The sequence below is a fragment of the Aspergillus pseudodeflectus genome, assembly GCF_044049435.1.
Source record: "Aspergillus pseudodeflectus strain CBS 756.74 chromosome Unknown BJX68scaffold_65, whole genome shotgun sequence".
NCBI classification, from domain to species: Eukaryota; Fungi; Ascomycota; class Eurotiomycetes; order Eurotiales; family Aspergillaceae; genus Aspergillus; species Aspergillus pseudodeflectus.
In genome coordinates, this window is record NW_027263841.1 from 68,501 (window position 1) to 79,113 (window position 10,613).

Genomic DNA, 10,613 nt, shown 5'->3' on the forward strand with positions numbered 1-10,613 from the left:
TATCTCACATATAGAGTTCGCTGCCGCGTCATCAGGAGGTTCGTGTACCAGCTGTTGATACAAGCTCACGACCACCCACGCCACAACGCCTGCAGGTTCGCGCTGTACCACACACGTCGAATTTGCGTTTTGGCTGGCCCGGAATACGATAGGTAACCGGGATTCCTATATTTGGAGTACACTATCCATGTACATGTATGTATATATATGTTTGGGATCGACTCTGGGAGGATGTAGAGTGGCCCGACAAGATATATAATCTAGCGAGTCCTCATTATGTTTCACGGATCAGAAAGTCAAAGACAGAGCAGCGTGTCTACATCCTTAGCTCGGGTACGAAGTTACACAGCTCGGGCAGATGCCGATGTAAATCATGGTTACTACCTACTGTTTAAGCTTACTGCGATCCCCAATGGCAGATGGTACAATGTAACGTTATTAACGGCTCTGAAGCTGTAGACAAAAAGCAAATCATCCACCAGCTGCTCCATAAACATCCCTGACATACCCACACATTTGAATCTTGCCCTCCCACCCACCCCTATCACTCCTCTCTCAACTATTGTCGGGGCTTTGTACCATGCCACGTTGACTCGATATGCATACCACGGACATAGCCCAGAGGACGGTCGTGGTTGCTAATTAGGAGCCACATCGTGGTTGCCGTGGCCCTTGCCCAACTCTTTTTTTCTTGCTTTTCTCTTTTTTTTTTCTTTTTTTTTGTTTTGATGACCACAACTGATATCCCGTTCACGGGCGAGTTTCCTAAGTATCCTACTTCTCGGCGGAGAAAGACATCTCGGCGGCAGCCATGCTAGTTGCAGCTACTGAAGCGGTCTCCTCACCAGATACTTGCCATTGTGGGGTCGGTTGGTCTCTTTGACCATGGTGAGATCCTTCTCACACGGGTCCGAGGAATAGGTGACCGAGACACCACTATAGACGTTGTGACCATCTTTCCATCTGTTGAACACTTCCAAGACCTTGCGAGCAACGCCGGTGCTGGTGAAAACGGCGGTCGCTGCACCCTTGTTAGTGATAGATATTCAAATATCTGGTGAGGTACTGAGACTCGTCACTTACCATTGCCAGAGTTGAAAACCCAGAGGAAATCAATGTTTCCGGCGCCGGCAATAGCACGGATATCGTGCTTCCACTTTTCGGGAGACATGTTGTCCGCGAAAAGCCTCTTCCTTGCAAAGGAGAGACGGCGGCGCTCTCTAATCGGCTGGTTCATGCGATGAAGATCGTCGTTCCAATCGACGATTTCAGCCAATTCCACACTATAGCCTGGTCCAAAACGTCCGTGTCCGACCAGGGCCTCCATATTTTGGTTGGACTTGAAAAGCGCGAGCGCGTGCGACGCATGCTGAAAGATAACACGGATTCTTTCATTAGTCTCAACGCGGATGTCGTGCAGAGGTCCCTCACGGATTCGGGTAGTGATATAGTTCACGGCATCTCTGGTCATTCTTCCGTAAACACGGATTATTCCTGCCTTCTCAGAAATTTCGGGCACAGTAGGGGCGGAGAAGGGAGCAAGCTCCTTGCCGGATTTATCTTCATCGTCGCTATTTACGTTCTCCTTTGAAGGGGAGCTAGATGCTAGCGAGGCGGGCGACTTGAAGAACTGTGCAGAACGGGAAGAAGAGTCCTGAACACTGGAAACCGAACTGGCAACTTGTGCCCAGCTGCTGGGATGCAGTGGAGCGGGTCCAATGGCTTCCTGGATCCTGTCTAGCCCAGCATTGGCATCTCCTCTTTTACCCTTCTCAACTTCGTTCATGAGAGCCTCATGGGCTTGACGTTGTATTATTGCTCGAGGGTGGGCCGCGGAATGATGCGCACTGTCAGGCTTTTTACAACGTTAGCCGTATATGCTACCACGGCAGGCAGGGGTAGTAACCACGAAGTCAAAGACATATTCGCTTGGAGAGAGTTGAGCTATGCCTTCATTGAAGGCTTCGACGAGCTTTGCGCTCGCCTTTCCAATCTCATTTGCAGCTCTAGGCTGCTCGTGGTTGCGAAACTGCAATCTTGTTACTATATCATCACCTGATAGAGCAAGCTGAAGCCCTCACATGTTCAGAAACGCGTCTGAGGTGGGCCAACGCCTCGGTCATCGCAGCCTCAATAGTGTAGGCCATTTCGAAAGTGCGGATAAAGTGAGGTGGACGTGCAGGTCTACAAAAAAGGACCTATCAATGAGCATGATCCAGATTAGCCAGGTTCTGTTACTGCATAGGGGGTGGATATTTGGGGGAGAGGAACCTCGAAACTGGCTGCTGCAGAATCAATACACCGCGAATAATAAACCAGGTGAGTTCTGAAGAGTTGATAATGGAGCCTGGCAGATAATAATGAGTGAAAAGTCCTAGGGAAGAGCACAAGAGTTCTTCGATTCTAACGATGCTCCAGGTCACAACACACTGGAAGCTGCTTTAAAGATCACTCACGATTCACTCACTACCCCACGGGAGAAGATGTAAATAGAGAACTTCACCAAGACAAGTCAAGCAATTGTTAATAAGAGTTGGGCGTAAAAGGGATACGTAGATGAGGAAAAGGAAGATGGGGGGCAAAGGCCTGGAGGAAGCCAGAGAAGAAGAGGGTGAGAGAGAGTAGAAGAAGAAGAAGAAGAAGAGAGCAAAGAAGAGGGGGAGGAACCTAGAAGAGGGGCAAGAGACAAGTGAGAGAACACTGAGGGCCACATAATCTGTTGATGGAAGGAAAAGTGTTACTGAAGTGAAGGCCGGTCAAAACAATGCGCGCATTTGCTCCAGCTCCCATTCCCTGTTTCCCACCTGCTTTATCACCTGCCCAGCTTAGGGCCAGGGCCTCCCCCCAGACTCTGGATCAGATACACAGAGCTGAGGTGACAGCCTGCAGAGCAGACTTTGCTCTCAGTGTGATTCTAAGACGCAGTGGCCCAAATCATGGGTTGAGACCCGTGGGAACGAGACAGCCGATTTCATTACAGATTGTGTCCGGCTCTCAGCTCCAAGATACAGGTGAAAAGTGAATGATATGCGTCTGATTCTTTCTGTTCATCATGAGCTAATGAGTTGATACGAAGTTGCAGGAAGGCGGAGCACTTTCCCAGATGCCACAAGTCCACGCCTATATCCATAAAATCATTAGGCGCTGAATATTCCCACTTTCAAATCCTAGCCCCTAGTCATTCAGAAAGCGGCGGGAAACTTCTAACAAAGCTACACAAATCATCAGTAAACCCTCTACCAAGCCGCGCCGGAGAGGGGAGAAACGTACTGCGCAGGGCACTCATATCCAGTCGGATTCTTATGCAAGTAAAGCTGGTGGTACTCCTCCGCATCCCACCACTGGCCCGCAGGGATAATTTCCGTCGAAAGAGCCTGCTTATACCACTCCTTGCTCACTTTGTCCGTGATCGTCTCGGCAATCCGGTGCTGCTCGTCGCCGTGCGTGAAAATAGCGCTGCGGTACTGCGTCCCGACATCCGGGCCCTGCCGGTTCTTCGTCGTGGGGTCGTGCATGCGGTAGAAGAATTCTAGCAGCGAGCGGTAGCTCACGAGCGACGGGTCGAATGTTATCTGGAGAGCTTCGGCGTCTGTACAGTCCGAAGGGAAAGGAGACATTAGCGCTACTTAATCAAGACAGATGATACAAGAAATGGAGAGCACTCACGCCCCGTATCTCCGGTGCAAACAGCCGGATATGAGGGGGACGCCGTGTCCCCCCCGCAGTAGCCAACCTTGGCCTCCAAAAGCCCCTTTCCTTGCCCAAACTCCTTGCGGAAGAGGTGTTCTACACCCCAAAAGCAGCCCGCAGCGACGGTTGCCGTCTGTATTGTTGCGCTCGCCATATTCCGGGATGCCGAAGATTCCGCAGGTGTCAGCGAAAGAGTTGGAGAGGTGGTGGAGAAGGAGCGGAAAAATCGCGAGAAGATCGTTGAGCCGAGGGCGGGTACAGCGAAGGCCATCAACGTTGTTCTTTGTTCTTGTGCGATGCGTATCTTGAGGTCAAAAGTCTATCTGTAGGAAAGAGAGAAAACGGAAGCGGCGATACAATCAGAACTTAGGATTTAGGCGTCGTCTGTCAAGAATGTAGCTCGTCGGGGTTTTCCCCGCGCTAGATAAGCTTCGTGTTGGTGGCGTCATCGCTGGGCAGATTATCCTATCGAAATTTTGCCTGAATAGGCTTGGTTCACATTTTCGGCGCTTTATTCTTAGGCGTGCAACTATCATGTTCATGTCGCTGGGCGAAAAATGGATTGAGCCTCAGCCAACAGCTTCAAGGCTGGTAGATACTCCAAAGCAAGTTCTGGTATTGTACACGTCCTAGGAAAATAGTATGTCCCTCGAAGAAAATAAAAGAGCACAACGCCCCCTGAATGATTGTGTCGCCAGATAATCAAAGACAAAAAAAGAAAAGAAAAGAAAAAACCCAATCGCTATCTCATGTTATACCCTGATTTCAATAGTAAAACTCACATCATAAGCCGCCGATGGCACTCAAACGGACCGCATCTCGGCCAGTGAGACTAAAGTTTCTGGGCCGAATGTCTCCTCCAAACGTCGTACGTCTCTGGCTGGTGTTCTTCATGATAGGCAGAGTTCGAGGTCCCAGAACCGCTGGTTTGTTCTCGAGCTCATTGTCGCCTTTGGTCATTCGCCTGGCCTGTGCTGTGAACATTGTATTCTCGGGTGGCGAGCTACCATAGGTGGCTGACGGCGGACTGCGGCGGCGATGGGCACGAAGAGCAGCGGCGGAAGCGCCGGGTCCGACTGACCCTATCGAGATGCGCCTCATGGCGCTGCTGATCCGTCTCACATCGTCTTTGGTCGCCTTCCATTCGCCTTTGGGCTCGGGTACCGGGCTGGAATTGTAGTTTCCGCTTGGCGTTCTGATAGCAATCTTGGACGGGCGCTCCACGGAGGCGCGGTTCAAGAAGCTACTGTTCTCAATGTCACGCAGAGGTGAGCTCCGATCGTGCTGTAGAACTGGAGGGAGCGAAGGGCCTGGAGAGCCGCCCGCTTTCTTAGACAAGAAGCCGGTCTTGAACCTATTGTTCTTCGGAATGCTCAGTGGTTGGTCGGACGGGGTTGGAATTGGGGATGAACCACCCGAAGGGCTAAAGTTTCGGCTCGGTACTGGAATGCCACGTGGGATTGGAGATGTTCTGTGGAGCGTGGGCTCATACGGGCTATCTTCTTGAGGAGCCGAGGAAGCTTCAGCTTTCTGAGGCGTCTTTTGAGTTTCGGTTAAGGTGCCATCTTGTTCGTCATCCTTCCAGCGGACGCTTCGCTTCGGTGGCTTGCCTTGGACTTTCTTGGGCGAGAAGCTAACGCTCTTCCTGCCGCCACCCATCTTGCGACGACGAGGACTTGCCCTCGTCGGCGACGGTGGAGCTGTTGGGTTCAATGAGATAGGAGCGTTTAATCCCTTGCTGGGGGGAACAAGGGCCAAGCTTAACCTCTTCTTTTGTTTGGAGGGGCTAGCTTTGAGTGGAGTAAATGTTTGCATAGCCGGCAAGCCGCCGTCTGGCTTGACTATGTTTGAGGCCACACTGCAGCAGGAATCAAGCATCTTGGTCAGGATTCGTTTTCCTGCCTCAACAGCCTCTTCCTGGCTGAGATGCATGATATTCTCAATGGCAGAAGCGGTTTCGAACTGTGCCTGGAGTAATAGTTGCACCGTAGCAGCCTCTCCTGCCTTGTCTTGTTCCGCAATCGCCGAAAGAGACTCTCTCTCAGTATTCGCCCTGAGAAGTTCCGCCTCTCGTCGGAGGTTCGTAAAGTCACTGTTGTCGGTAATTTCGAATTTCTGAAGTTGAGCAATGGCGTTCTCAACAGCTGAGGTCATGGCACGGTCCCAGGTACTTTTTGACAGGCGCTGATGGTAATGTTGTCTGCTTCCTTCCAGCTCCAGCAAGATACCTTGAGCTGTCTTTCGAACAGCTTGTAGGTTTGACAGTGGCTCAACGTCTTCGGAATTTCCGCAGACATTGTCAAACGCGGCGATCCACGAAGACAACAACCCAATCCTGCGGCTGACCTGTTTCAACTTAATCATGTTGTTAGTTCTCTCCTGCCTCTCAGGCAGTGAATGGTCATAGGCGTTACGAATCCGGGCTAGACCCTCGCGGACGGCAATATCCTTCTTTTCCGTTTGCTTCTTGAACTTGGCGAATGCGACCTTCTCTGATTCCTTCTGTTGCGCCTTGAGCTCGTTTATCAACGCCATCTGCTCGTCGATCTTCACTAGAAAATCTTTGACATGGCGATTGACATTGAACACGTTCCGCGTGACTTTGGTTTGGATGTTTTTAGCCCTGTTCGCATAGCGCAAGGTGTTTTGGGTCTCATCGAAATGTTGACTAGAGGGACTGACACAGACAATCATGACTGTCTTGCAGTTCCCACCGAGTGAGAACTTGAGGAGGCGTGTTAGCTTCGAGTTCCGGTATGGAACATGGTTCCGCTTTCGTGGATCGCAGAGTGCATTTATACAGCTACCGAGGGCGAGTAGAGATTTGTTGATGTTTGCCCCTTCAAACAATCGCTCTCCCCTATTCTTTGTTGCACTAGCACGCTCACTCCCAGCCAAGTCAATGATGCTGAAGGTTGCCATAGTATGGGGTTCGTGGATATCTGCGTTTCTGTCCTTCTGAGCAATATTGATCTGGAGGACTGCGTGGGATCGAGAAGAAGTTGCATTTGCCTCTGTCGGAGACATCGTGCGGCATTCATTCCCCCGCATAATCATATCCATAACCTCTTGCACAGACTTGGGATTATGACTCGACAGCCCAGATACTGATACTGATTTATTTGTGTCCTCTCGCAGCGTCAAGCCGCTCTTCGATCCACCGGGAACTAGAAGGTCGCGAATGGTTTCGTTGTAGATCTCCAAAAACGAAAGAGACAGCTCGGTTTGCTTCTCCCCGGATCGTTCTTCGATACGCTCGAACAGTTCCTGCATAGTGAGGAAGATTATGCCTGGTTGTTGCGGTGTGCCTGTGATCGTATGGGTCTTTCCACAACCGGTCGCACCGTAAGCAAATACGGTGGCATTGTATCCGTCCAGGACGCTGTCGAGCAAATTCCGCGTTGTCGCTTCATAAACTTCTCCCTGGCTAGCACTTTGGTCGAAGATTCGGTCAAAGGCGAAGGTCTGGTCTTTCACTCTCTTCCCCTGGGGTACGACACTTCTGGAGAACTTCTGGACGGGATTGTCTTCGGGTGGATCAAAAACTCTGTTCAAGAAATCGTAAGAATGGCTGTCCCTGTATGGCAGAGCATGTACCTACAGACACCGGTCGTCAATGACCTTTATAATGGGACGAATGCCCTTCTGATTTAGTTTCGGTGTTGGTACCCCCGCCAGGGAGCCGTCACCGAGAAACAACGGGCCATCTTCAATCTTGGACAGCTGTGCCGCCTCCCGGATCGTGAACGGCCTTACTCGAACGGCGACGGTGATAGATGAAGAGTCGCTCGGAGACCCCATCTTGTCCAATGTTTGTCGAAATGCTGTTGTACTCGGCGTGAGAGATTGGTGCAACCGAGGGCCATCCGCCCCGTACCGTACCGTTTGGCGCGACAGTTGGGGAGCGCAGAATGTCTGGACAAAAGATGAAAAGAGCGAGCTCCCCAGAGAAGAATGTTGACAGTGGACCTCTATTCTCAAAGACCCCGAGACTCACCAGTTGAGCTGCGCTGAAGGATGAGTGGAGGCTTCAGCCACGCCGTGTGACTTGTTGACATTGGCCCTTATTATGCGGGCCGCGTTGCTCGGGCAACACGGGGGATGTGGGTTTTAAGTCGAGTGCTGGGGTGTGCGATTAACGTTTCGCTTGGCAGCGGCAAGCTTCCCATGCTGATCGTCTTCCGTGCACATGGAGATTTTTATCGACACACCCATGTCTTGCAGGGGAATACCAGCTTCATAACGGCGCATCGCCGCCATCGCGGCACGCCAAGAAAATAAGGCCATTTCCGATCGGGATGGAGACTACTACGTCAGTGCCGTTGTCTGTAAAACTGCGATATCTAATAAGTTGGTGGTGGGGAGCGACAAGCCATAACGTTGAATACCTTGTACACAACGTTTTTATGATAAGAGTATCATTTCGTGTCGTAGAAGATCGAAATCGATAAGATGCAAACTTCTGAGGTCATCTGAGTTACATACCCATTGAGAGAGCCTCTTTCACCGCCGAAAGCCTAACAAGAGGGCCGCCCAAATAACCATATCCCCTTGCGCCAAAGAAAGAACGAGGCTAATGAAGCCGAAACCAACCCACCTCATGTTGCCAGGCAGGCTATGCTTCCTCTTCGTCATCAAGGCTAGGAAGAACGACATCCCACCCCGGGTCCACTAAGTCGAGATCGTCCTCGCTGTTCCCCGCCTGTCTGAACCTGAAAGCAATGGATTGACCGTTGTTGATTTCAGCAGCCTTCAAACTTGTGGATGCGGCTTTCCTCCCCGCCCCTTGCGTGGGAGCGTCGTCCTCATCAAGCTCCAAGCCCTCGAGGCTTGTCCAACCTTTCTCCATATCATTCTTGTCAATTGCGACGCCGAACTCGATCTCTTGCGAGTCTTTAGGAACTGGATCTCCGTTAATCTCTGTCAAGCCGCGAGATTGGAGAGCATTGAGCAGGGCAGTCTTTGTGTTGTTGATCGATTCGGAAGGTGGGAGCATCAGAAGCACGGTTGTTCTGTGCTTTTTGAACAGTAATGTCCAGCTTAGTGCGTCAGGTTGCGCCTATGGGGTAAACAGTTAGTGTGGGTACAGAATTATGAGAAATATATAGCATACCATGTTCTGAAGTACAGAGCAACGAGAATGGAAGTTGTAGTGAATAAGAATTGCAGGTGGACTGGACAGAGCTCGAGCGGGTCCGCGGAGCTCGAAATAATGGCTGCCGGGGGAGCTTTTCCCTTCCCGAGACTGACCTCATGTCAAGACCTCCCGCAAGCTTCAACGCATCGGCCACATTACTCGACAACACCAAAAAAAGGACAAGTCTCCTTCCATAACTGTTTTTCACCTCAGGTCTATATCACTTGCTTCAAAAGGAGCCGGCTATCCCTCCACAATGGCCGCCGAACAGCCCTCGGAAATGCGCAACCCAGAATCAGCGACTCTGCTCAAGATACTTCATTGGGACAAATTTTTCGAATCAGAGGCGCCTCCGCGGCTAGGAATGGAGGTTGGTCAACGGTTACCGCTGACTGCTCTGTCTGCGTTCTCTGCTGGAATGGCCATCGGATCGTACTATGGTAGCAAAACTGCTTCATACCGTTTCCGCGCCGAAAATGCTCATCGCTTTCCTACAACCTCAACCGGGTGGTTCCAATACCATAAGACAAAAAACTACGTGGCCATCGTTGGTGGTGTCAAGAATGGTATGAAGCTGGGATTCAAACTTGGGGCGGGTGCCCTGGCTTTTTGTCTGTTTGAGGAAACCGTGGACTATGCCCGTCACGATAAAAGGGACTTTCTATCCACGGTCACGGCAGGATTGTCATTCTCTGGGATTTACAGTCTACTAGGTTTGTTCCTCAATACATTTTATAAGGGAACCAGATGTTAATATTCGAATTGGCAGCGCGACACGACGTTTACACCGCCGCACGTACAACGAAACTGGGATTGAAGCTGAGTCTCGCCTATGGATTGATGCAAGATGCTCTTGAATCGCTCAAGGGCAACCGACCTGCCTTCGTTGACTTTATCATGAGTCAAGGCCGAACCAGGGCCGAGTAAGATCACATCGAAAGATATAATTAGTTATATGCTCGCCAAGCATACTATTTCATCGCCGATTGGGTTTTGGTTTCACACCATACACTGAGCCGGACGGTACAGCCAAGCGAAGTTGGTAATTTAGGGCGGGGGCTCAGCGCAGCCTCTGGAACCAATTCGGAATCGGGGACATTGATTTCTTCTTGTTCCCTGCGATTACTTCAGATCAGGCTGGTCTGACTTCGAATAGCGATCCCGGCCCAGACAGGCATATAATCCCCTTCGTCAGTGGCAGGACGACTACGGAAGATGGAAGTGTTCGAGCCACTGGAATCGACCGATGGGCGCTCTGACGTGGTCTGGTGGCGATTATAGGATGCGACAATACATGTGCGGACGATGATGGTGACTCTTTTCTTTGTTCCCGCAGGGTCCAGCAAGAACCTGGAGCATCAGGTGACTCTGCCCCGCCATCCACCAGGGAGAGAACGAACACGACAGCGGCTCCCTCCTCATCTCGTTCTCATTTCTGTCTTGAAAACCGGAAGTGGCTCGGTATGACAGCGACCTTTTTGGAGTATAGCAGATGCAGTAAGAAGTCTTCTAGAAACGCCCTGATGTTTGAAGCAGGGGAATATACCCAAATTTAGAATCTGCAGCATTGTTGTGTACTAGACAACAACTTCATCAGCATACATACATCATGCGGTGCTGTATTTATCTGAACCAGGATTTGTAGAGCCTTCTTCAACCCTCCGTGCCATTGCCTAGCCATAATAAGCTGGCTGCAGAGCGTGTATTGCCTCAGACGGAGAAAAAGCAAAGGGCTGCTAACTGATTCAGGCCTGGGATTCAGAAAGCACAAAGGAAGACGGGCCCG

The 10,613-nt window shown here is 50.9% G+C and overlaps 5 protein-coding genes across 5 annotated transcripts; 1 reads left to right on the forward strand and 4 right to left on the reverse strand.

The window, feature by feature from the left end:
* Positions 1 to 543: 543 nt before the first annotated feature.
* BJX68DRAFT_278981 (uncharacterized protein) lies at positions 544 to 2,147 on the reverse strand (the record flags this gene model as incomplete). The annotated part of the gene is made up of 4 exons (XM_071048643.1): positions 544 to 1,021; positions 1,084 to 1,818; positions 1,885 to 2,029; positions 2,082 to 2,147. 4 exons carry the CDS (start codon positions 2,145 to 2,147, stop codon positions 825 to 827), a joined length of 1,143 nt encoding a protein of 380 aa, XP_070894066.1. The 3' UTR covers positions 544 to 824.
* A 953-nt stretch (positions 2,148 to 3,100) lies between these two features.
* BJX68DRAFT_186298 (peptide-methionine-S-sulfoxide reductase) lies at positions 3,101 to 4,097 on the reverse strand. Its single transcript, XM_071037304.1, has 3 exons — positions 3,667 to 4,097; positions 3,271 to 3,589; positions 3,101 to 3,212 (listed from the first exon to the last, which is right to left on the reverse strand). Exons 1-3 carry the CDS (start codon positions 3,959 to 3,961, stop codon positions 3,179 to 3,181), a joined length of 648 nt encoding a protein of 215 aa, XP_070894067.1. The 5' UTR covers positions 3,962 to 4,097; the 3' UTR covers positions 3,101 to 3,178.
* A 376-nt stretch (positions 4,098 to 4,473) lies between these two features.
* Positions 4,474 to 7,491, reverse strand: BJX68DRAFT_271631 (kinesin family protein; the record flags this gene model as incomplete). Its single annotated transcript, XM_071046986.1, has 2 exons — positions 4,474 to 7,237; positions 7,292 to 7,491. The coding sequence occupies 2 exons, from the start codon at positions 7,489 to 7,491 to the stop codon at positions 4,474 to 4,476; spliced, it is 2,964 nt and encodes a 987-aa protein (XP_070894068.1).
* A 732-nt stretch (positions 7,492 to 8,223) lies between these two features.
* BJX68DRAFT_186330 (uncharacterized protein) lies at positions 8,224 to 8,913 on the reverse strand. Its single transcript, XM_071037307.1, has 2 exons — positions 8,804 to 8,913; positions 8,224 to 8,749 (listed from the first exon to the last, which is right to left on the reverse strand). The coding sequence occupies exons 1-2, from the start codon at positions 8,804 to 8,806 to the stop codon at positions 8,306 to 8,308; spliced, it is 447 nt and encodes a 148-aa protein (XP_070894069.1). The 5' UTR covers positions 8,807 to 8,913; the 3' UTR covers positions 8,224 to 8,305.
* BJX68DRAFT_186321 (uncharacterized protein) lies at positions 8,897 to 9,943 on the forward strand. Its single transcript, XM_071037306.1, has 2 exons — positions 8,897 to 9,540; positions 9,597 to 9,943. Exons 1-2 carry the CDS (start codon positions 9,084 to 9,086, stop codon positions 9,752 to 9,754), a joined length of 615 nt encoding a protein of 204 aa, XP_070894070.1. The 5' UTR covers positions 8,897 to 9,083; the 3' UTR covers positions 9,755 to 9,943.
* The last annotated feature ends 670 nt before the right edge of the window (positions 9,944 to 10,613 follow it).

Coding starts and splice junctions, on each gene's coding strand:
- BJX68DRAFT_186298 (XM_071037304.1), bottom strand. CDS start 3,961: ATGGCCTTCGCTGTACCCGCCCTCGGCTCAACGATCTTCTCGCGATTT. Junction 3,590..3,666: donor TTGCACCGGAGATACGGGGC/GTGAGTGCTCTC, acceptor CGGACTGTACAG/ACGCCGAAGCTCTCCAGATA. Junction 3,213..3,270: donor GGATATGAGTGCCCTGCGCA/GTACGTTTCTCC, acceptor TGATTTGTGTAG/CTTTGTTAGAAGTTTCCCGC.
- BJX68DRAFT_186321 (XM_071037306.1), top strand. CDS start 9,084: ATGGCCGCCGAACAGCCCTCGGAAATGCGCAACCCAGAATCAGCGACT. Junction 9,541..9,596: donor TGGGATTTACAGTCTACTAG/GTTTGTTCCTCA, acceptor TCGAATTGGCAG/CGCGACACGACGTTTACACC.